The following is a 26,958-nucleotide window of genomic DNA, read 5'->3' on the forward strand; positions in this document are numbered from 1 at the left end:
AATGACCAAACCGAATGGCTGGAAATCAGGGCCTCGAGGCTGAGTCAGATGCTCGACTAAGGGCAATCGAGGGGGGATTAACAGTTACAATGGCTTTAATGGAAGCCTTTATTGATGAATAGTTAGCAATAAATGAAGAACAATAAATAGAAAACAATGGATATAAGCAATAAATGTATGTAATAAGATCAAGAGAATATGTTAAGTTAGAAAGCAAGGAGAATTTTCTTGTATATTCAATATTGAGTATCAGATGTCTTACAAAATTACAAGGGTCCCTTTATATATGAGAGGGAATCCCAACATAGTACAAATGCACTGAATACATAGGGCAGCTGGTACAACCACTAAATCAGCCTGGTGCAGGCTGTCACCGTTTGCGCAAGCGTTGCCAAAAAGTATTGCTCCTATGTAACTTTCTGCTTACATGCGACAAGCACTAGTTCATTTTGCGACACCGGGCATGAAAAATCCTCGAAGACATCAAAACCCAGGCTATTCGCTAGATCCTCCAAGATGAGATTACGCAATGCTTTGTCGACCGAAAATTTGGTCTTCCTGATTTTAGCTGCACACAGATAGTCCCCGCATTTCTTAGAGTTAAAGAAAGAGAAACATCCTTGAGATTTGTCCATGTGGCGTTGTATCGAAATAAATAATTGTGCCTTGCCAAATGACTGATGTAACTGATGGGGCTTCTAAAGGTCACCTCCAAACAATCCTCGAAATCTTTGAATTAATTATAGTGGTTAGCTATCTTTGGTGTGCTCCAACCGCATATGTTAGACTTCTATAAATACTCATTTCTTCGTCCCTTTTAACAAAGTTTTTCTTTCTTCTCACCTCTCTCCCGTTCCCTTTTTTGAAGCGTGATTTTTAGTTTCTTCTTGTAATCCGCTGGTAAAAATGAGGAACACTTACGCCTCTATCCCTCGGGGAGATATTCCTTCCTCTTCCATGCTCTCCTCTGAGGGTAAAGCAATAACATCTCATAGCATTGGGAATGCATTCCAAGTGCCTTTGAGATGACCTCTAATTTTAAGGTCGAGAGGCCTTCTTCGAAGCCGAAATGATACGAACTTGTATCTTGATACGCCAGTTTAATAACAGACACCGAAATGGTGAAAATCTCATGTTGTTGGGGAGATGCGGTGCTAGTGGAGGTTCCTTCCTGAGGGGAGGATGTAACGATGTATATGGCCGACTTCCTAAGTGTATATACTTATCCATTTTACTGTGTGATCCTCGACTTTTTCGAACTATATCATGTGACTCTTGGCCAAATTCATCCATCATCCTAGCGTATCGTTTACATGACCAGGTATTATGTGAATATAATTGAGGGGATACCCTTCACCCTTGACCATTTAATTAGAATGTACAGTCCCCGGCTCTTTCATGGGGGCCTGATTAAGCTCCATTACTGGGCCTCGAGGGCAATTTATGGTTGCACCGATGAAGTTAGTAACGAGGGGTGGATGAGCTGTTTCGTCCGAGCTAAGACTTCGGACTTGATCGCCGCATAGAGGATGTCATTCCGCAAAAGATGGAACATGAAGCATTAGTAGACATACTTAATTAACATCCAATTACTTTTTTCGGATATATTTCTTAATGAACTGACTTCCTCTACTAATACATCTACCGCGGCGTACCCTAATGTGGTATGGAATCTTTCAGGCTAAATATCTAAGCTAGACTCAATTTGACCATATGTCAAGTGCGTGTGGTGCGATTTATCCATGGCTCGAAGGGAAGCCGAGGATCGAGGTGGGACTTCATTCTTTGTTATAGTTTCGGTTTTACAAAGGTTGCTGTTGATTATGCTCTCATACCCCGTGCTTGTTTTTGTATTTGGGCAGGTCTAGGGGAGGCCTTCTTGATGAGAGAAACTCTGCCCGATGAAGCGGGTGCTTCGACACCCGCTGAAGAGGGGAAAACCGAGGGTGATCGTCGAATTATCCTCCGAAATCCAAGAAAACTAGAATGGAAGATCCTAAGGATGGTTCAGCAATCTTAGTTCCAGAAGGGCCAGGGAGTCCCCGAGCTGGAAACAAAAGGAAAAAGGATCCTTTGACATCACCTGAAGGTGGAAATGATTTGACTGTATCTCACACTGTTGGGTCGGCGACTGCAAATCGTGGTTCGGTTCCGTCGTTGCCCCGCCTCAAGCTGAAGAGGCTTGCGAGGGTGTATCAGATGTTATTGCTGATGGCCAAAATGTCCCTCGAGCCGAGATGCGCTTTGCAGGTGATCTAGGGGAGCCTAATTTCGAAGCTTTGCAAAAGCAAGGGGCAGCCCCGATTGGCCCGGTCGAGGTAGTTGGAGTGAGTGATTCCCCTTTTGAATCGGCCTTTCCTCCAAGGGAGATGCAAGATATCCCAATATAGAGTCTCTTAGTGTGGGGACACCATTGGTTATAGAGATGTGTTCAGAAAGCCTTTTGTTGCGCCTGAGGAAAAGGCTGAGCCTGGTATTTTGCTTATTTTTACCGATATCGATAGGCTTTGCGAGTAGGTAATCTATTTTTAAATTCTGCTTGGTGCCCCGACCTTTGCCTTTCTAACCTTATTTCTTTCATGGTTTCAGGCCAAGGAGCTTTATGACCAAACATTTGCCAACTTTCAAACTGAGCCAACGCCGTGAGGGCGAACATAAGAAGCTTACCTCGTAAGTCGATGAGCTCAGGGATCTTTCTACCAAGAGGAAGGAAGAAATCTGAGGTCATTGGGATCGTTTGGAGGTGGCGTCCCGGGAAAAGGCTCGTCTTACTAAAAATGTTACATAGCTCCTGTCTATTTTATGTTTGTAAGTCTGACTGACTTCCGTATTTTAATATCTTTGGGTCGATTTTTGCAGTTTAAGGAGAAGGATATCCTTATGGGGAAAGAGCTCCGAGCTAGGGATTCCAAAATTCTTGAGCTTAAGCGGTATCTTAGATGACGGTGGAAGGTATACATAAAAGTTAGTTTAAGGCAAAGCATGTGGGTTATCTCATGCGAAGTGTTCTGGAGTTGTGTGATCTTTATGTTGTCTGTTAGAAGATCCCATTTAAAAGTGAAACATATGTGTGAATTTAATTTGGGTCGCTTAAGAGAGTGGGTTTAATTGTTATGAGAGTAAATGCAAGATTTGTAGAAGATATGAAGTACCAGATGGTCTGTGTTCCACGAGCATATGAAGAATTGAGTTAATCTCACTATGGTATTATGGTAGCAATACAGTATATGTGTTATGAGTTATTGAGTGTGTTTTGATCTATGGCTTCGGGCCAAGTGGGGGAGTCTACTATTGATTAGTTTATGTGCTATGTTGGTCCCAGTTTAAGGCATTCGGGCGAATCAGTTATGGCCTGTGGGGATTGAGACCGAGGATGGCTTGAGTAAAGGAAAAATTCTTAGCAAGGTATATAATATGCTTCATAAGTGTGTAAGAATCACGGAATGTCTTGAATTGTTATTGGTAAAAGATGCTCGGTGCATAGAGCATGAAGTTACTTGGTTGTAATGGAATGATGTCACATTCTGCGATGTCAGAGTGCTAATGAGGCATAGGTTGATCGGTTCGTTTGACCAGACTAATTGCAGTTTGAGTAGAGTGAATAACTCGTGGGAGTGGTTCTAATGTGTTCAAGATTCTACATGTAACAATATGGTAAGTTAAAGTTGTATATGTTGTTAGAGACTGAGTTTTCATTGGAAGATGTCAAGACTTGTGGTGTTTTCTATAAAAATTGTGGGATTCTATGTATCAGTATTAGGAGGTAACAGATTTAGATTCACAAGAAGTTCTTCAGAGCAAAGTATTTCAAATGTGGTGCTTTTGGGAATATTTAAGAGAGTATTCAGCAGCTTATGAGTCTTAGACAGTGTGGTTTTATGCTTGGGTCTCGTGTGGTAATCCTGGGTTGAGGAATTTTGGTGCTACAACAAGAGAGAATATCAAGTTGAAGATGAATCAGAAGGAAATTTAGATGGATGGAGTAGCTTGATAGTAGACCTAATCGGTAAGGATATGATTAATTCCTTGTGTGTGTTCGAGGTAATAAGTTCTTTCAGGTATTTTGTGGCGATGCTCTTAGGTTTTGATGGCTTGCTTAGCTTGATCGAGTTAGAAGGATTCAATCCTGATAGGTCTGATTTGTGCAAAGGGAACTCAGAGAGTTCTTGATGGTTTTTACCGAGGTTTGGAGATGTATATCTTCTGTGGACATGCAATGTATAGTGATTTTTCTTCTAGACGGGGCTAATGGAAAGTTTTGACTAGTGGAGTGAGTAGTTGTCTGTGGCTTGGAAGGGAGATCAAGTTATCATGTTATCCTAGGACGGTATGGTACATGCGGTATGTTATGAGGATCGAGATTTGCATGTGTAAAGTTACGGTCAGTTCTGAAAGAACGTTCATGAAACCCTTAAGCAGCGGGTAGCCTCAGATGATTAAGGAAATGGTACTGCTAATTGGAAGTGATTTGACGAGAGTACATGTTTCAGTAGAAGGGCAATGTGATTAAGTTAATGGCACTTTGGTAGTCTTGTGGCACTTTCTTGTTAGATCGACTGGTGATATTCGGGATTGCTTGGTGGCACAGGGAAATTTTAGAGTATCTATCGTGGGATGATTGGGTATTAAAGGTGTGGCATGTGTTCGAACGGCGAAATTGGGATCGGATATCGTGATTCATGTGCTATGTGGATGTGGAGACGGAAGTTCTCATATTCAGGCTATGATGTGGTTGTAGATCGTGTGTATCAGCACTGTTTAGCAACTACCAGGATTTGGAGGCCCGAGTGGATCTTTCTTTGCTTGGTATATTATATTTTGTATGTGATGTTGGGGTTTATACTGGTTGTCTCTGTGTTGGGTTATTCTGGACTATTAAGCTTTAGGCTATACCGGAAATGCCACGGGTTGAGTGGCGAGGTACGTCGCATTATGTTCTAGTAGAGTGGTTTATATTTCAAGAACCCAGCGGACGGCTGGGAAGGATTGCCTTTCTTAATTAGGCCTTCGTGATGGATATCAGTGTAGAGGTTTCTACCATTAATTCAGTTTCGGTGTTGAGGAACATTTCGGATGTGTTTCTTGTGGATGAGCATGTCGTCGGGCGAGGTTGCGGATTTCACTACTGATTTGGTACTGGGCACTGTATCTTATGGCTTCGGCAGGAGTTATAGTAGTGGAAGGAGCAGCTTCAGGCTTCCTTGGTAAGGAGTTCGTTGGCAGGCCAATGTGGATGCGTGTTCTAGCTTGAGTCATCTTGGTTGGCCCCGAATTGTATTGTTGAGGGATAGGTTGATTCACAGTTATTGAGTTTATTAGTGATCTGGGGAGATCTATGAGTTGTCTTTCTGTGTTGCGAGACGTTATGATTTGTTGGTTATGGGAACACATGGTGCGGTTCTATTGGGGTTCATAGTGGAAGTCGAGCGGGAAGAGAAATTGGGTGTTGCTCGATGAACGACGTATTGATTATGTCCTATCGGGTTTGCGTGGTATATGTTACTTGTTTCACCGTGGGTGTAATGATTTTTTTTGGTTCCAGACATCAAACTGTGTGTGGTTGTCAATTTCGAGCATAGTGACTTGAGGTGTCTCATGTGGAACAATGTTTGGATAGGATCGCACATTGCAGCGAAGCTATGTGGGATATGACCTTGCGGGTTAGATTCATGTGTTCTATTCTATGATATTATATGGGTTCTCAGCCTTGTGTTGTGGTGGCTCTGGTGAGCTTGAGGTACAGCTCTTTCATTTGAGTCATTTTCATGATTTGATTATGTTCGGACTGTTGCTTATTGGTGCGCGTATTATGCTAGTTGTGGCTTAGGCCTCTATTAATGTGTCATGTCACCAGAGTGGTGTGTTGGATTAGAGGAGATCATTGGGATCATTAATGAATACGAACGGATTCGATTTCAGCATGTTGGAAGGTTAATATCGAGGTTTGGCTCGGAAATTTGCTATGGTATTTGTCAGAGGAGAAGTGGCTTCATGAATGGGTGATCTAAGAAAATGGTTATGGTTTATTGTGTATTTCATTTATCGTTGGCAGTATATGACAGTTTTGGAATGAGACTTTGGCTGATAAGAGGTTTTCTACCAATATTCGGTTGTTGTGAACAGCTACTGTGAATACAAGTTATCGCTATGAGTGTTTGAGTTATGTGGTATATCATGGGATTGCTCCCGTGGTTGTAGGCATGGGTTATTACAGCTGGTTCGGGTCTATTCAGAGTATAGGTGTGAGGTTTTGATCGTATTGATGGTTTCAGAAGTGGAAATGTGGTTGTATGGCTTAGGGGCCAGACTGGATTGTGTAATTTCAGTTGCAATGTGTTATCGGACCTATATGAGATAGGGTGACGTGGGATCACCCCCGGGTATATGCATGGTAAAGTTATTCAGTTATTGATTGGCTTCTAGATCAACTCTGGGTACGTTCGAGGACAAACGTGTGTCTAAGTGGGGGAGGATGTAACGACCCGACTGGTCATTTTGAGCTTTTGCACTTTGATCGCCTGATCTCAGGCATGACTTGCCCCGTGTAATGTATTATGAATAATGTAGATCGTTACTTTTGGTTTTTAGGAAAATCAGAATGAATTTGAAAGAACTGTCTCAGATGAAAGCTTTGAATTTGAAAGATTTGACCAAGAGTTGACTTATTTGTATATGAGCTCAAAACAGAATTTTTATGATTTGGTTAGCTTCGTTGGGTGATTTATGACTTAGGAGCGTGATCGGAATTGGTTTTGGAGGTCCGGAGTAGAACTAGGCTTGAATTGGTGAAGTTGAGATTTTGGCAATTTCCAGTTGGTAGGTGAGATTTTGATCGGGGAGTCGGAATGGAATTCTGAGAGTTGCAGTAGCTTCGCTATGTCATTTGAGATGTGTGTGCAAAATTTCAAGTCATTCAGACGTGTTTTGGTTGGGTTTTTGATCGAAAATGTATTTCGGAAGTTTTTAGAAAACTTAGGCTTGAATTCGATGGGTTTCGGGTAATTTGATGTTGTTTGAGGTGTTTTGATGATTGGATCAATTTCAAATGATGTTATGGGTTATGTTGGTAGGTTTGGTTGAGGTCCCGAGGTCCTCGGGTGTGTTTCGGGAGGTTAAACGGATCAATTTCATGTTTTGAGAACTTCAGAAATTGCAGGTTTCAATTGCAGGCATGTTGGCCTTTGCGTTCGCGAAGGGGATCCCGTGAAGGGCCAGGGTTCGTAAGCATCGCGTTCGCGAGGGTCCATGCCGCGTTCGCGAAGGTTTGTGAGAGGACTGCATCGCGTTCGCGAGGGTGTATATGTCTGATGGTCACTTAGTCATCGCGTTTGCGATAGAGCAAATGCATTCGCGAAGGTCAAGGATATGGAAGCACTGCGTTGGTGACTGGCATGTCACGTTTGCGTAGAGTAAAGTTGGTCAACGCAATTTTTGTGCTACGCGTTCGCGAAGAAGGTAAGTCAGGCCTGGGCAGAATGTTTTTAAGTCGTCTTGTCCGCGATTTTGGGTCTATTTTCACCCATGGCTGCTCGTTTTTGGAGATTTTTGAAGGAAATTAAAGAGGGATTCAAGAGGAATCGACTTGAGGTAAGAATCTTTGTCTTAAAACTCGATTATATTTTGAAATCCACCTAGAAATGCATGGAAACTAAGCTAAAAATGGAAGAACTAGGCTTGGGATTTTGAATTTTTTAATTGGGATTTGAAGGACCATTTGAGGTTGGTATTAAGAACTTTTGGTATGTATGAACTCGTGGGGTGATAAGGAATCTAATGATGTGAAAATTTCTGAGTTTTGAGAAGTGGGCCAGGGCTCTGGTTTCGCTAATTTTGGGATTTTTGATTGTTTTCGCTTGGGCTTTGCTCCCTTAGCATATTGTGATGTATTCGTTCTGATTTTGGATATATTCGACGCGCGTGGAGGCCTATTTGAAGGGCAAAGGCATCATGAGCTAGAGTTGTAGCCGGTTCGAGGTGAGTAATGATTGTAAATGATGCTCTGAGTATTTGAAACTTCGGATTGCACATCGTAATGCTATATTGAGGTGAGACACGCGCCTGATGATGAGCGTGGGGTTGTTTACTATTGGGGATTGTGACTTGGTCCGTCCCAATTGATGATTTTACCGTGTATTTGACTGAAACTTGATTGTTATCATCACGGTTTGGGCTGATTGCCATATTTGGGCTTCGTGCCAACTATTTGAATCCTCAGGGGATTTTTATCACTATTTTCTCACTGTATTGATTTATTACTTGAACTCAGTCCTATTGTTTTTCCACTATTTTACAACTCAGCCACTTTTACTCAGTTTTGAGACTTAAATGATATTTCTAAACGATGTTTTGGGATAATCACTACTGTTTTACAAATGCCCGAAGGGCTTGTGATGATTTTCTAACTGAGTGCGGCCGAGGGCCAGATGTGAGGATACACTAAGTGATATGAGGACGAGGGCCTGAGATACATTTACACGCCACGAGGTGGCTTGACTGATATGAGACTGAGGGCCTAGATTTTATGCCACGAGATGGCTTGATATTGCGCTTGGGCCGTAAGGGCCCTTCCCGGAGTCTGTACACCCCCAGTGAGCGCGGGTACCCATTGTGATGTGAGATATAGCCCGAGGGGCTGATATTGTTCTATGTGATAGCCCGAGGGGCTGGTATTGTTCTATGTGATTTGCCCGAAGGGCTGGTACCGTTCTATGTGATTGCCCGAGGGACTGTTATTATTCTGAGATATTGCCCGAGGGGCGGAGTTGTTGACATTGTGCCCGAGGGGCGAACCTTTATATGTTTACCTTTCATATTTACTTGTCATTTTACTTGTTAAACTATGGTATTTGTGCCCGAGAGGCGGATTTCTGTGCTTATCTGCACTAACTGATTTTCGCATTCATTTGCGTAACTGTTGGAAAAGCCATTTTCAAAATAAGTAAACTGAGCCAAATTCTAAAGAGATTTTACAGCTTCACTGCTTTCTTACTGGTTTTGAACTGCTTCTATACAGTATCTTGGTATGCTTTGCGTGATTTCTTGACTTCAGTCTTTATTTATTATTATTACTCATTGAGTTGGAGTACTCACTTTACTCCCTGTATCTTGTGTGCAGATTCAGGTATTTATGCACCCGGTAGCGGGATTTTGGCAGATTGAAGGCAGAGTCATCGGAGTTTAGCAAGGTAGCTGCCGGTGTTCGCAGCACTGCTTCTGTCTCTCTCTCTCTCCATTTTATTGGTCTGTATTTGAACACTTCAGGCTTTCAGTTGTATTTATATCCTAGTACATGCTCGTGACTTGTGACACCCCGATTAGGGCTGTGTTGGGATGGTTTCTACTGTTGTTATCGTTATTTCCGCAAATTATGGTTATTATATCTTGTTTTATAATAATTTATGGTATTTAACTGCTTAAATGAGGTGTTCTGTTTTGGTCTAGCTGGCCTTGTCTTCACGAGAGGCGCCATCATGACCGGGTTTGGGGTTAGGGTCGTGACAGTTAGCAAATGCTCTTACTGTCGAACCAGTAGCAACTACTGCACAAGAAATACATTGTCACATTCAGGTGAAACTCTTTCCCTTTAATCTTTTATTTACTACCATATATGCTAGTACTGACTTAGTTAATAGGCAGTCTTTATGGAGTAATATAAAGTCTGTGTATGATCATTATAAAGGACCATGGATCATTGGGGGAGATTTTAATGAAATAACCTATGTTGGAGATAAATTTGGAGGACTTCCTATTAATAATTCACGTTCAAATAAATTTTTAGACTGCCTAAATTATTTCCATTTAACTGATTTAGGGTATAAAGGTAGTTGTTATACTTGGACTAATGGGAGGCATAACAATTTTAATATACGTGAACGTATTGATCGTATTGTAACGAATTATGAATGGCTAAATCAATATACAGAAGAACTTGTGACACTCCTCCCCCATACACACTTAGATCATTCTCCCATTCAATTAGAACTAAACCACTGTCCACTGCCTAGGAAAAAAAATTTAGATTCGAGACAATGTGGACTTCACATGCGGCCATCTCTTCTCTTATTAAACAAGCATGGACTGATAATTTACTATTAGTTTCTGCTATAAATAATTTTACTAACATAGTCCAAGAATGAAATATAACTACATTTGGCAATATTTTAAAAAAAGAAACGGCATATACTTGCTCGTTTAAGTGGAATTCAGTCTTCAATCCACTATCCAACTAGTACTTTCCTACAAAACCTGGAACATGTTTTAACAATAGAATTTAAGAAAGTGCTAAGGCTGGAAGAAGATTTTCGGAAGTTAAAATCTCGCATTGACTGGTTAAATAATGGTGATGCAAATACAAAAAATTTCCACCTAAGCACTATAAATTGTAGAATAAATAATAGAATCACAGCTCTTCAAGACCATGGGGGAAATTGGAAAACTAATCCTCAACAAATACATGACAATATTTATCAGTATTATAATTTATTCACACATCACAAAACCGTATACTTTTAATTTACTTCCTTTTAATGTTCTAACAAGGGAGGATCAGAATTCTCTAACACAACCATTGCAAGATGTCGAAATTATGAATGCAATAAAGTCTTTCCAACCTTTTAAAGCACTTGCACCAGATGGTCTTCATCCTTTCTTTTACCAAAATTACTGGGACACCATAGGTAACTCTGTTAAATATTTCTACCATAAAGTTTTTAATAATTACCAAATTGATCCTTCTATTAATACTACTTTCATATGTCTTATTCCCAAAAATGACAATGTTTCAACAACTTCTCAATATAGACCTATTAGTCTATGCAATACTATTTACAAGATTATTACTAAAATTATAGTAAATAGATTAAAACCAATACTGGAACATATTATTCATCCTACACAATCCAGTCTTCAGAAAAACAAACGAGCTACTGATAATGAAATAATTGTACAAGAGATTATTACCAAATTTCAAAAAAAAAGAAGGGTAATAATTTAGGTATGCTTCTCAAGCAGAATCTTGAAAAAGCTTTTGGTAAATTAGAATGGTCTTTCATTCATAATATATTAGTAACCTTAAATTTCCCTACAAATATTACTAAATTAATTATGTCCTGTATTACTACTACTTGCACTTCAATTTTAATTAATGGTAGCCCTACTGAATATTTCACCCCAACAAGAGGCATTAGACAAGATGACCCTTTATCACCTTATCTGTTCATTCTATGCCTAGAAATACTATTTTGATTATTAGGCATGGAACCCACTTTCCCTATCAAAAAAGGGGCCTCAATTATCTCGTTAGACAAGGTGACTGTTATTCGATACTAATCCCTAGATATGTAGCTATTTTGTTACCAATAAAACAATATGTAGCTATTTTGTTCATAATCCTGAAATCCTTATTGATATTACGAAAAGTCTAGAAAAATTGGGGTTTAGTTTAATTTACAGAGAAGACCCTAGTGAAAAGTTTGCAACTCTCTAAGAGTTAACATTCGAGGACGAATGTTCTAAACAGTCGAAGAATATTACACCCCGTAAGTTTTGTAACATCAATATTCTTTTTTCAAATACGTCTTGTTACATTTCAAGATACTCCATAGTACTTATTAGTTTAGTTGATTGAATTAGATGTTTAAGAAATATTTTTGCATGTCTCAAAAGTATTACTTCACTTAGAATTTATAATTTTAAAGGTGTCATAAAATATCTTTATGATTTTAAGTATATTTAATATAAAGGTGAAATAAAATTCTTTTCAAGTTAAATATCTTTCACATATATGATAGTACTGTTTTTTAAAGACTAAACAGAATAAAAGTATCATATAAAAATAAAATATTTGGAGTTTTTTTTATTGTTCCTCCATTTGATATCAATTTGTGAAGTTTACGTACCCTACTAACGTAATTTTTATTTACGAGATTTTCTTTATTATAAAGATAGAAATTATTTTCTCATATGAAAATAAGGTTATCTTTCTACCATTTTAAGAATTAAGTATACGAAAATTTGTACTCTTTATGTGAGAATAGAAAAATTAGAAGTTCAGAAAATATATGTATTTTTACATAGAGTTGTAAATAACAGTGTACATATTTATTTTATATGGTACCACATGACCATGATAGTAAATTATATTAAGTGTGTCAAAAATAAGTAGAATCTTAAGTAACTTCAGATAATTCTTAATTATACGAGTAATTGATTAATTACGGGTAACAGGACACTACTTGATTACCTTATACGTAGATAAAGACTAGTCATCCCCGCCCCACGTGGCAGCCCTATATGGTTAACTAAATGACTCCTAACTTATTTTGCAAGGTGGCAATATTTAGAGATGCCTTTATCTCATTTAATTAATAATATAATTAAAAAGGGCAAAAGATGGTGAAAACCATCACACGAGGTTCAGAGATTCTCTGACCATTCAGGTATAAGGTATATAACTTGAGAATTCTCCTGATTAAAAAAAGAAGAAGCTTGAGAGTCTTTAGCCCATGAATAGAACGGTACTTGACTTGATTAATATTTCTTATTTATTCAAATCCAATCCTCAACACCCTAATTTTCTTTTCATAATAACTAACGTACTAATCTATAATGTCTTCTTAATTCTTAACCATTAATATAGTGGTTTGTCAGCTATGGTTTGTATAGTGTTGTTATCTTCAATCCAGAGGTCTGGGTACCTATACTAAAGTGTGGACCTTCAGTGAAGCAAAAGCTCATCTTATATTATACCGAGTTACAGGGCTTAACCGCTCCCCATGGGTACCTATACTAAAGTTTGGACCTACAGTGAAGCAAAGCGCTCATCTTATATTATATCGAGTTACAGGGCTTAACCGCTCCCCAAGCATTCCTTTAACAACACTAGAGTGAAGGAATGAGCTTAGAATCTTTTTTCTCCACTAAATTTGGTATTATTTGATTCTCAAACCATCAAGGCCAAATAGGTAGAGGAATAGTTTGGTCAGAATATGTATGTTAAGACTATGTCTTATTTCTTTGTGGCATGATCCAAATAATACAAATGAAACGAGCAAAATAATTAACTTTCATAAATGACTCTATTCATAGAAATACTAGGGGTATTTATATTCTTGATTCACCATGTGAATTATTATTATATATTTTGTTCATGGGTCTTAGAAAAATACGTACTTGATAAAGTTTATCCGAACGGCATATTGATTTTTGTGGCATTCCGAGAAAATTTTATTAACGTATTTCATATGCATTTCATGCTTTTATACATGCACATTGACCCATGACCAGATGGCATTATATACGCACCACCACCTGATCAACTGGTATACGTTGATAATTTTCCCACAGTGGCCGAGATGTATGATGGGATTCCCTCAGAGCCTTGATGATGTTATGTACGTATAGACCTATGCATTACATGACATTTATACGCACATGCATGATACTATAAATACTTCATGATTTACAGAGTCATCCAGACATACAGGTTGAGTCATTTACTTTATATTTCTTTCATATCTGTTATGTATTTATTTATCTGCTTTACATACTCAGTACATTGTTCGTACTGACGTCCTTTCGTTGGGGACGCTGCATTTATGCCTACAGATATAGACAATCAGTTTGACGATCCCTCACAGTAGATGAAACCGGCATTAAGCGAAGGATCGGTAAGACTCCACCTCATTTGGAGTGCAGCCGAGTCTATGAGTCATCGTGTCAGAAGTTTGATACAAAAATATGGGTAGGCCGGTACCCCGTCTCATTTGATGTCAAATAATCTTAGAGGCTTTATAGACAAAGAATCAGATTGTACAGTACGTCAGAGGCCTAGACGGCCCATATGTATTTATGTTTTAAGAAAAAATGGCCAGTGATTCTGTGTTTTCCACTTATAGTTATACATAACGAGTTGTGGTCATGTTGGCCCATGATAGTTTCCAAAAAAAAAAGATTTACAGGATGGTTCTCTCGGGCTAGTGCAACACCGACTGCCTACCATGCCTCCCAAGGTTGGGGTGTGACAATTCTGATGAACAATGAGCGAAAAAGTAAGAGAGTATATTCTTTGTCAATGATTGGGATCACCTTTATATAATAGGGGAACCCTAAACAAGGTACATTTCTATTTCCAGTAAGAAATTCTATTAGGACAGTTGTATAACCTCCTGGTACGGATTTGTACTAATTCGTACAAATCTATTCCGGAATTTACACCATGATCTTGGAGACATGTCAATAAACTTGCTCATTCTTTTCTCATAACGCCTCTATCTCGGGGTTGGTCATACTTGGCTTAGGTACTTGTCGTGCACGCCGATCGTCGATCCTTACTATCCGCCCTCGAACTCGAACCCATACTAAGCTTACCCCTTGGTTCGAGCCTTTTGTTCCTCGATGTGAGCCCTCATGCCCATAAAATCGGAGGCATATGATTTTGACCGTATACACAACTATACATGGGTAAGTAATCTAAGTACTCAAGATAAGGCAAGAAGCATAGGCTCACAAGGTTACCGATGTGTTCAGGAAAAGAGTTCCACAAAATATCATCAAAAGTAATAGCCTTGACTGCCGCTCAATAGCCTCCACTAGTGTCTCTCCATGATTTACTGATAAAGTGCCTTAAGGTGTTGCATAACATGCAATAGCTGTAATCGACTAACGCCACTAATCGTAGTTTGCTCAGCCAACATGAATCTAGTGAGCCTCTCCAGAATCTCTAGATATTCATGCCTCCTATACTCCCTAATCGTAGTCGGGTAGTGGACAGCTAGACCATCAATGGGCAACCCAAATAGATCCTCCACATCCTGTAGCGAATGAAATGTATACATCTTAGGCCTCCAACGCTCGATCAGAGCCGTGATCAAGGGCCAATCGAACTACAACTGGCCGATTTCAAAATCTCGGTGAAAACCAGTCCGAGTAAGGCACGCAACTATACGATGATGAAGTGGGTGGCCCCTAATAAACTCCTAGAAGTCATCAATGCGTCTTGGGTGGATATTTCGGCTAAGAAACTCCATCCCAGATATGTGAAGATCTATGGCCCACCTGGAGCATAAGTAGCTCACGAGAAACAGGTCCAAGATGAACGGTCGGACGATCCATAATGATGTCTGTAAATTGAATAATAAATAAGATATTATTCTCTTTACTCGTTTAACGTCTTGAAATATCGTGCGATATTTTTATGTTATTATTTAATTCATAATTTTAACATTATTAATTATTTTTATATAAAGTATTTATTTATTTGTTAGGTTTTTACGACTAAAATTCGGCAGAGCCTTATTTGCATCGACAACCTTTTATCATTTTTATTCATCATTAAAAAAAGAAAAAATATTTAATATGTTTAACTTATCGAGATAATTTTTAATACTTTTATTAATTAATTTTATATAAAGTATAGTTAATTACTTATTTTTTCATAACGATTTATTTGTTATCTTTCAAACAAAAACCGCTGGGGTCTTTTTTATACTGACAATTAATTTATTTTTTATTCATAAGCCAAAAAACACTAAATATTTAATTTATTTTTTCCTCAAATATTTAACTTATCGGGTTTTAATTGATGCTTATATGATAATAATTTTACTACATGATTATTAATTGATTAGTATATGATACGTAATTGATTACTCTAACCGAGTATGTTAATTAAGGCACATATTTATTATTCTACGCTAAGGACTCTTAGAACACTAAAAGGCACATATTTATTGTTAAATAATTATAAAAATATTCAACAACAAACATAAAATATAACGTATTTATTGTTCTACTACACTAAAGGACAATAAATAATACTAAAGTCACATATTTATTGTTCTACAACTATAAAAATATTCAACAACTAACATAAATATTCAGTGATTTTAAAACAATGGCATTATAAAAATATTAAAAAAAATTTGCTACAAATAATATAAATTTGGGTAAAAACAAACAAAATTTGACAAAACAAGCACAAAATTATAGAATAGATTACTACTACTACCCCCCCCCCCCCACATATATATATATATATATGTACAACTTATACGAAAAGTGTCTCGAAATACCTGTTTCTGAATATTTTTTACCGGAGAAAATGAGACGCTTTTACAACCAAATCGCATTCAATACCACGGGGCAGCCATGAATCGTGGCTTTTATTAATAATATAATAATGACAAGTGATTTCGAAAATAAAAAATGGATAAAAAGAGGGGGAGTGGGGGGGGGGGGCAATTTCGAGTGAACTGTAGGGAAGAAGGGGATGTTATTTAATATATGTATACGACCGACTTTTCAGGTTCAGATATAGCGCATATAATATTAAGCTATATTTAGTATTTCAAAATAATAAATATAGCGCATTTAAAACATGTGCTATAAATAGAAATCTATTCAACAAAATTTTTTCACCTACTTCTGTCTATTGAGTCGAAAAACACAACCTGATTCCGGACTCTTTGTATTGCGACTGTTAAAATATACTATAAGCCATGCGTATTGTTATAGTATTCTTTATGAACAATTATTTATTTACTTGTTTAAATTCGATAAAGTTTCATTTTAAATAGATCATGTGTTGGTTTGTGCGTCCATTGCTTACATAGTAGATGATTTAGTGTATAGAGTTTAGCTTATACACGGAAGATTAAATCATCTGTTCTTGTAAGACATAAAAGTTAATGTTCACAATCTAATGATGGAATTGGACAAATCATCGGAATGATTGTAAGACAAGATTAAATATAATTTATCTTGATTATGGGAATGGTTTAATTCCAACTTCTTGTGCTAGTACATTTTGTATGTATTGAACGGATCAAGTAGAGATGAGTATTTTATACTGACTTTATAAAATAATTTCTCTAGTCCATTTAATGTACTTATACTCTTAATCCTGATATAATTATTATTAGTTGTGTATGTCACTTGTTGTTTTGATTTATTAAAAGGCGAGATTCTTTCGCGAGTCAATAAGCCTGGTAAATTGGATAACAATGATATACATTGGCGAAGTAATAATTAGTTGATGGAATCCATGTCTCGATTTTGAGATTGATGATACTCCTTTATGAAAGCTTATAAGTTTTCATGTGTAAACCCGGCCGGTGGATTTTGTATCCGACACATGAAATAAGTTAAGTGTAAGTCTAAAGGAAGTAATCAATAAATTAAATAGTCAGTAATTTAATTTGATTGATTAGTATCTGAATCTTAACATGGGGAGTTAAATAAGGTTTTATGGAAGAATTTCGAAATTGAACTAAGGAGTGCAATTACGAATTTTTAGTGGAATAATTCGTAATTTATTATGATGGAAATTAATTTCAGAATTTCGAAATTAATATCATAATAGGAAGCCTTGTTAATTAAATTCTGTGGTCCCTACTGTGCCTAAATAATAGAAAATAGTGGAAACTGTTACTTAGTGGGAAATAAAACGTGGAAACCGTCCCTTAGTGGGAGAAGGAAACCTAACAGGTTTTGAAAACGGTTTTAACCTAAAACGCAGCTATATATATGGATATAAGGGCTGGACGTTTTTGACACGATTCTGACTGCGGTTTCTACTAGAATTTTGCCAACCCAAAATTCTCTATTTTCGGTTATTGTTTGGGTACACAGTAGAAGGCTGTGGAAATCTACTGGTGTGTTTTCAACTGAGGAACTGGAGAACGACATAGATTTGTTGTGTTTACGCTTCAAGAGGTAATCCTAAAATCTCCATACGTGCTAGTTGTTTAGATTACACGTGAATAAGATTCTGTTATTGCTTCCGCTGTGGTATATATATTCCTACAATTGGTATCAGAGTCTACTCACGTCTAATTAAATAATTAGGATAAACCATAAGGATTAATATCATGTTCTATATGCAAGTTTTGAATTACATGCAAAGTTTATTTTTCTGAAAACCTGCACTTTTTTTTTGGTGTGATTATCTGTTATGGATTGTGTTGATTATTCTGAAAACTTGATGTATCCTTTTAATATTGGTGATGTTGAGTTAGAATAATCTGAAAGTTGAATTTTATCATGTAAAACGGAAAAAACAAGTTTTGCCGAATTAGGGCAGAAAATCGGAGGTCAAAAAGGTGATGGCCTCCGATTGACCTGAAACTTGGCAGGTCCATGCGAAACGGCCTAGTGAGCAATACACATGGATTTCATGCATGACTGAAGTCGTTTTTTGGGCTTTCGGGGTCGTTTAGATGGTGTTTTTGCTGTTTTTCTAAAATTCTGAATTTTTTTAGTTGTTTTTAATTCCAGTAATTGTGGGGATCAATCCCTTGGTCCCCGGCTTAAAAAAATTAGTGATATAATCTTTTTACACGTTGACGTAGGTCTTCTTCCATATCGGATAAAAATATTATGAATAATCACTATGTTATACTAGTCATTGATTATTTGTATTTACTCTCCATCTGAGTATGCATGTTGGTTCAATGAGACTAATATATGTTGAATGTTGATATTCACTTGGCTTAAATTAACAGTTTACCCTCCATCTGAGTATGACCTGTTTATGTTTATGGAGTTAAAATCTGTCATTATATATGTATATTGCAAGAATAGCTTCTTTCCCATCGAAATTTGTTGTTCAAGGTGCATAGATTGTATATATATAATGTGTTTTGAATTTTAATGTTCATAATACAAACTGATTTGATATATTTAAATATTTAATGTTTCCCAAATTGACAATGACTGCTTTCAATCCCCTTACTGCCATTCTTACCCAAAACAAACTTGAGGGTCCAAATTATGTTGATTGGAAGCGAAATTTGGATATTGTTCTAATTGCTGAAGAGTACAAATTTGTGCTCGATGAGGTGTGTCAAGAAAAACCTGGAGATGATGCCACAGATGATGAATAGAAGGCTTACCAGAAATGGATTAAGGCTGACGAGATGGCGCGGTGTTACATTTTGGCATCCATGTCAAATGTTCTGCAACATCAACATCAGTCGATGGAGTCTGCTTATGACATTCTGGAAAATCTCAAAGAAATGTTCGGAGATCAGAATCTTGCGGCTAAGTAGACTACCATGAAAGCCCTTCTGAATACCAAAATGGTTGAAGGTTCATCGGTCAGGGACCATGTTCTGATGATGATGAGTCTTCTGAATGAACTAGAGGTCCTTGGAGCTAACATTGATAATGACACGCAGGTTGAAATGATCCCGCATACTTTGCCTGACAGTTTTCAGCAATTTTGCCTGAATTATAACATGAACAAAATGGATTTGTCCCTTACGAAATTGTTGAATGAGCTGTAGTCGGCAGAGACTATTATCAAGTCCCAAGCTCCTCCTGTGGCATTGAATTTTGAGGCAGGTTCTTCTTCTAAGCCAAGAGGCGGGCAGAAAAAGAAAAAAACTCAAAAACCCTCTGTTGGTGGCGCGACTGCTGGTGTGAAAAAGGCTAAGGGCAAGTGTTATCACTGCAAGCAGCCCGAGCATCATAAGAAGCAGTGTCCAACTTATCTGGCCAAGCTCAAAAATAAACCAGGTGATTTACATCTACTTGTCGCTGAAACATTTTTAGCGGCTGTTTCTACCATGTCATGGTGTGTAGATTCAGGAGCCACTAATCATATCTGCACTTATTTGCAGGGGTTTCAGGTAACGCGGCGGCTAAGTAGAGGAGAAATCAATGTTTATCGAGCAGACGGTTCAGCAGCCCCAGCTTTAGCATTAGGAAATATTAGCGCTATGAGAGATGGTTATGATTTTAATTGTCATGACGTTGATAAATGTGTTATAACTCATAATAAGCGTTATTTCTCTTCAGCTACATTGATTAATGGTCTTTTTGTTGTTGACTCTATTCCTAAATCGTTACCACCTAAAGAACTGAATAATGTTGATTTACCAAGTAAGAGAAAACGTTCTTCTGAATTAAGTGAAACATATTTATGGCACTCGCGTTGGTCATATAAATCTAAACAGAATTTCTAGGTTGGTCAAGGATGGACCTTTAAGTTCATTGAAAGTGGAGGCACTACCAACTTGTGAATCTTGTTTAGAAGGAAAAATGACAAAACGAAATTTCCCCTCAAAAGGAAATCGGGCAAGTGATAAATTAGAGTTAATTCATTCTAATTTGTGTGGTCCAATGAATGTCCAAGCAAGAGGTGGTTTTGAGTATTTTGTGACTTTCACAGACGATTACTCAAAATATGGATATATTTATTTGTTGCGTCGAAAGTCTGAATGTTTTGAAAAGTTCAAAGAATTCAAGACTGAGACTGAAAAGCGACATAATAAACATATCAAGACACTACGATCTGATCGTGGTGGGAAGTATCTCTCTACGGACTTCATTGGTTATTTATCAGAACGTGGAATTACATCTCAATTATCTGCACCTGGAACTCCACAACAAAATGGTGTAGGTGAAAGAAGAAATAGGACTCTTATGGAAATGGTTAGATCAATGATGAGTTATTCTGATTTGCCTTCGTCTTTTTGGGGACATGCCTTAGAAACGGCGAATTATGTTCTGAACTTAGTTCCTTCAAAGTCAGTACCCTTGACCCCTGCAGAATTGTGGACTGGGTGCAAGCCTAGTCTGCGGCATATTCGAGTTTGGGGTTGTCTGGCACATGTGCTAAAGGGGAAAACGGATAAATTGGAGGCAAGAACGGATGTATGCGTGTTTATAGGTTATCCAAAAGGGACGAAAGGTGGTTTATTCTATTGTCCTAAAGAGAAAAAGGTAATTGTTAGCACAAATGCCAAGTTTCTAGAAGAGGACTATTTGATGAACCATGTTCCTAGAAGTAAACTCGTTTTACAGGAACTTAGCAAAGGAATGGAAACTCAGTCATCTGAAAATCAAAACGACCATATCCAAACCCCGGAAGTCGATTTTGACATACCATTGCACTTTAGTAGTGGGAGAAATGTCAATAGACTTAATGTCCCACAAGAACAAGTGCCCGCAGTCATACTACCACAAAGTAGTGGGAGTCATGTTGAGCAGACTGCACAACAGGAAGAAGTCGTTGATATCCCAGTGGATAGCATGAAGACTCAGGTTCTTGATGATGTTGTGGTTCAACTACAAAATCAAAGTGATGTAGTTGCAACTGATGTAGTGTGTAGTCGTAGTGGGAGAGAAATAAGACAGCCAGTTCGTTATACGCTCTTGGGAGAATCATATGATAGGATCCCCGAGGAGCCTACCTCCGAACCTGTCAATTACGACCAAGCACTACATGATAAGGATGCCGATAAGTGGGTTGCTGCTATGAAATCAGAGATGGAGTCTATGTACTCTAATCAGGTCTGGGATCTTGTAGAACCAACTGATGGGGTTAAACCCATTGGATGCAAATGGATCTATAAGAAAAAGAGAGGTGTAGACGGAAAAGTACAAACTTTTAAAGCAAGGCTTGTAGCGAAAGGGTTTACTCAGAAAGAAGGGATTGACTATGAGGAAACCTTCTCGCCGGTAGCCATGCTTAAGTCTATAAGGATTCTCTTATCCATTGCTGCTCATTATGATTATGAGATTTGGCAAATGGATGTCAAGACAGCTTTCCTTAATGGAAGTCTTGATGAGTGCATCTATATGATGCAACCAGACGGTTTTATGGAAAGTGGCAAAGAGCACATGTTGTGTAAGCTTAAAAGGTCCATTTATGGACTAAAACAGGCATCTAGGGCATGGAACACTTGTTTTGATAAGGCGATTAAAACTTTTGGTTTTGATCAGTGTCTTAACGAATCTTGTGTATACAAAAAGTGGGATGGGGACAAAGTGGCATTTTTGATCTTATATGTAGATGACATACTGCTCATAGGAAATAATGTGGGCATGTTGAATTCAGTTAAGCAGTGGTTGTCCACACATTTTGATATGAAAGATTTGGGAGAAGCGGCTCATATCCTTGGGATCAAACTCTTGCGAGATCGCAAGAAAAGGATATTAGGCTTGTCCCAAGGTCTTTATATTGATACAATACTCTCCAGGTTTAGCATGCATGATTCCAAGAAAGGATTCCTTCCTTTCAGACATGGAATTTCTCTATCTAAAGATCAGTCTCCTAAGACTGATGAAGAGATAGAAAAGATGAAGGCGGTCCCTTATGCATCAGCTGTGGGGAGCCTCATGTATGCTATGTTATGCATTAGGCATGATATCTGCTTTGTCGTTGGCGTTGTTAACAGATTTCAGTCTAATCCTGGGAAAGAGCATTGGACGGCGGTTAAACATATAATCAAGTACCTGAAAAGGACTAGGGATTACATGTTGATCTACCATTCGGATGACCTGGTACCTATTGGGTATACTGATTCGGATTTCCAATCAGACAGAGATTCTAGAAAGTCTACCTCAGGTAATATGTTTACTCTTGGAGGTGGAGCCATAAGTTGGAGGAGTATCAAGCAAACTTTTATTGCTGATTCCACCATGGAAGCCGAATATGTGGCAGCCTCTGAGGCAACCAAAGAGGCAGTTTGGCTCGGTAACTTCCTGAGAGAGTTGGGTGTGGTTCCTTCGATTCAAGCGCCAATTACGCTTTACTGTGATAATAGTGGTGCGGTTGCAAATTCAAAGGAGCCACGAAGCCATAAGAGGGCAAAGCACATTGAGCGTAAATATCATTTAATTCGTGATATAGTGCAGAGAGGGGATGTAGTGGTCACCAATATTACGTCAGAAAACAACTTGGCATATCCGTTTACTAAGAGCTTACCACAGAAGACTTTTGATAAGCATGTAGAAAGAATGGGTGTCAAAATTGTAGACGCATGGTTATTAGTCTAAGTGGGAGATTGTTAGAATATACTATAAGCCATGCGTATTGTTATAGTATTCTTTATGAACAATTATTTATTTACTTGTTTAAATTCAATAAAGTTTCATTTTAAATAGATCATGTGTTGGTTTGTGCGTCCATTGCTTACATAGTAGATGATTTAGTGTATAGAGTTTAGCTTATACACGGAAGATTAAATCATCGGTTCTTGTAAGACATAAAAGTTAATGTTCACAATCTAATGATGGAATTGGACAAATCATCGGAATGATTGTAGCACAAGATTAAATATAATTTATCTTGATTATGGGAATGGTTTAATTCCAACTTCTTGTGCTAGTACATTTTGTATGTATTGAACGGATCAAGTAGAGATGAGTATTTTATACTGACTTTATAAAATAATTTCTCTAGTCCATTTAATGTACTTATACTCTTAATCCTGATATAATTATTATTAGCTGTGTATGTCACTTGTTGTTTTGATTTATTAAAAGGCGAGATTCTTTCGCGAGTCAATAAGCCTGGTAAATTGGATAACAATGATATACATTGGCGAAGTAATAATTAGTTGATGGAATCCATGTCTCGATTTTGAGATTGATGATACTCCTTTATGAAAGCTTATAAGTTTTCATGTGTAAACCCGGCCGGTGGATTTTGTATCCGACACATGAAATAAGTTAAGTGTAAGTCTAAAGGAAGTAATCAATAAATTAAATAGTCAGTAATTTAATTTGATTGATTAGTATCTGAATCTTAACATGGGGAGTTAAATAAGGTTTTATGGAAGAATTTCGAAATTGAACTAAGGAGTGCAATTACGAATTTTTAGTGGAATAATTCGTAATTTATTATGATGGAAATTAGTTTCAGAATTTCGAAATTAATATCATAATAGGAAGCCTTGTTAATTAAATTCTGTGGTCCCTACTGTGCCTAAATAATAGAAAATAGTGGAAACTGTTACTTAGTGGGAAAGAAAACGTGAAAACCGTCCCTTAGTGGGAGAACGAAACCTAACAGGTTTTGAAAACAGTTTTGACCTAAAACGCAGCTATATATATGGATATAAGGGCTAAACGTTTTTGACACGATTCTGACTGCGGTTTCTACTAGAATTTTGTCCACCCAAAATTCTCTATTTTCGGTTATTGTTTGGGTAACAGTAGAAGACTGTGGAAATCTACTGGTGTGTTTTCAACTGAGGAGCTGGAGAACGACATAAATTTGTTGTGTTTACGCTTCAAGAGGTAATCCTAAAATCTCCATACGTGCTAGTTGTTTAGATTACACGTGAATAAGATTCTGTTATTGCTTCCGCTGTGGTATATATATTCCTACAGCGACTTGGTCTGAAGAAGGCTGTAACAACCAAAAGCTCTCTCTTTCTTTAAGAACATACAAACAGATAACTATCCAGTTATGCAATATAAGAGATTGTCGTTGCCACTCGTAAATATAGTCAATTTAAAGTAAGCACATATGGAATAACAGATATGAATGAAAATAAATTGAAAGAGAAATAATAATTGGCTTTCACTAAATTTTCAACGCATGGAAATCTGTATGTTGACATGGAAAGCAATTTCCAATAGCTGAAAAATTCATAAAACAAGCTGCTCGCCACATCAAAGATCTAATGGTTCATATGTTCATGAATAGTTTTTCAAAAGCAGGTGCAATTCCTTCAGTTAAGGAGTAATACCTTCACTGAAATTTTTGAACTTGTGTACTACCGAAAGGAATTGGAATCAAGCTTTCGCTGTAAACTATTACTCTCAAACTTCCAGTATAGCCATCTAATTTGAACTCCTTGACTGTATCAGAATTAAGATCGTATGAAATCAGAAATCCACTTTTGTCTTGAAGAAGCAATAGAAAATCCTTCCAAACTGCCAATGGGGATACAATAGGAGGAGATTTAATTGTATATTTCTTAATCCAAGACTCGTTTACAGTGTACTCCAGCATTATCCAAATGTCAGTTGTTTCTTGTACTGGACTACTTTCTCTCTTTGGGTCAGGGTAACAAATAAAGGTTAGAGACTCATCTAAGACTGCGAGGCTATGACATTTCTCGTCGTACGAAGCACAAGTTTCAGGCACTTGCATTGTGCGAAAAACTTCAGTACTGATATCAAAACAAAGAATTACCACCATATTTCTGTGGGCATACCAATGAAAGGCTCCCTTGAAAAACATCTCAGAGAAAGGGAACGTATAAGGCCAGGGCAACTCGGGATCCACATTAGCTAGTTCTCTCCAAGAATCAGTGCTCGAATCATAAACCTCACCTTTCCACTCCACCACACTGGGATCATTGAACGGAGGATCCCCGTAAATTTCTGAAATTCTAACTACTTTATATTTATTTTTAACAGAGTCATAGCCAAATCCAACACCACCAATAGAACGATAGAAACCCCGAGGGCAAACAAAAGGGCTAGATGGGAGAAGCCTATAATTTCTAGTAGCTGGATTTAATAAGACAAAGTTTATGGAGTCTGTCAAAAAAATCAAACCAGTGCAAGGACCAGTGAGTTGATGAAAAATACTACCGTAACTAGTAGACAGATATGGCACATCAAGATCAGGAGAAATAGAATCAAGATCATCTTCACCATCAGCACTGAGAAGAAAAGACAAAATATTTTTAAATCCTTGGGGTTCTTTGTGGGTTCGCTTGAAGAGAATGAATTCATCTTTGGTGGTAGTGGTTCGGTTGAGATGAAGATTGATGAAATTAGACGATTTTATGAGAGTGTACCAACTTTTGGTAACACATTTGAATCGCGATAGAGATTTCACTGGAAGCCTAAAAAATATATAAATCGCCACATCTTCCGGCAATATTTTCATGGTTTTATCTGTCATCTTGGATTCTTCAAAAAAACAACTCACCTTGCACTTCAGGGATAGTTTCAGTGTGAAATAAAAACGTTTTCACCTGGTTCCATCGTTGTTCATTATCTCATTTGAATTTGATATCAGCACCCTAACAAACTGCCCATCAAACTTGCATCTTTTGTGGTTCTGAATAGAGCAGTATTTTTCTGTTCACATAAAATTGTAATAACTGTCAAAGGCCCGTCAGTTTACTCGGGTGACTATAGAACAAGTTATAGGTGAAAATGATTCATGATTGTATAAGGTTAAAATCGGGCTTGCCCTTATTGTATGATTAATCAAGACGGGGGTGGTGACAGGCCAAGGTTCGACCCCATGTCATACCGGACCGTGACACGAAGTTAGATTGCCAAACTCGTAACTCATGGACCGATCGAGATCAGCCAAGATCGAAACCGAGCTAGATAATGATCGAGCAAGATCGAGGGAAACCTGCCGAGCAAAATAACGGAAAGCTAAAATATCCACGATCGGCCGAGGATCACGGCGGAAATCTCGGCACGTATCAGGAAGAGGCCGATTAATCAACTAATCATGGGATTTCATACTATATTTAGGATTGTATTAAGGGTAGGATTCCCCTGTTATATAAAGGGAGTCTGGTAATTTGTAAAGCACATCATATTCACGTAATACAAAACATATACTTCATCCGTTTCATATTAGATGAGATACTTTCCTTTTTAGTCTGTTCCAAAACAAATGACACATTTCTAAATTTGAAAATAATTCAAACTTAATTTAAACTCTTCATTTTACCCATTTACCCTTAATGAGAAGCTTTTATAGCCACACAAATGACATGGCCCCACAAACGTTTTACCCCTTAAGTTTTAAGACCACAAGTTTCAAAAGTCTTCTTCTTTCTTCTTAAGCTCCGTGCCGAGTCAAACTACCTCATCTAATATGAAATGGAGGGAGTATTATATTTCTTTTAAGCTTTCAATACTCTGTTACTCTGTTCATATTTCCTAGTAGAATAGTTGTTTGGTTCGAGGGCGACCTAGTTGAGGGAAAAATCTATACGTTTATTCCGGTTTGCTTTTATTTCTATTTGCAGTTAATTTCAATATCAATTGACATATTTTCTCAGTTTTTGCCAAGTAAATTCACGTATTCTTAAAACCACATATAAATTCGGTTGTTACCTATTTTTAGGGTAAATAGTTTTGCGCCCACCGTGGGGCTAAGGATAATGGTAATTGCCTGGCACTAACTTTCGTAAGACACAATATTTTACACTTATTCTTTGAAGTATCTTCGATTAGAAGATT

The 26,958-nt window shown here is 37.6% G+C and overlaps 1 protein-coding gene across 1 annotated transcript; it reads right to left on the reverse strand.

Moving 5' to 3' along the window:
- Positions 1 to 24,274: 24,274 nt before the first annotated feature.
- LOC104244722 (F-box protein CPR1-like) lies at positions 24,275 to 25,715 on the reverse strand. The gene has a single exon (XM_009800199.2). It carries the CDS (start codon positions 25,649 to 25,651, stop codon positions 24,485 to 24,487), a length of 1,167 nt encoding a protein of 388 aa, XP_009798501.1. The 5' UTR covers positions 25,652 to 25,715; the 3' UTR covers positions 24,275 to 24,484.
- Between the last annotated feature and the right edge of the window lie 1,243 nt (positions 25,716 to 26,958).

This window comes from Nicotiana sylvestris, chromosome 9 (assembly GCF_000393655.2).
Source record: "Nicotiana sylvestris chromosome 9, ASM39365v2, whole genome shotgun sequence".
Classification (NCBI taxonomy): domain Eukaryota; kingdom Viridiplantae; phylum Streptophyta; class Magnoliopsida; order Solanales; family Solanaceae; genus Nicotiana; species Nicotiana sylvestris.

Bases quoted from the DNA above. Each gene is read 5' to 3' on its own strand.
- LOC104244722 (XM_009800199.2), bottom strand. From the start codon at position 25,651: ATGACAGATAAAACCATGAAAATATTGCCGGAAGATGTGGCGATTTAT.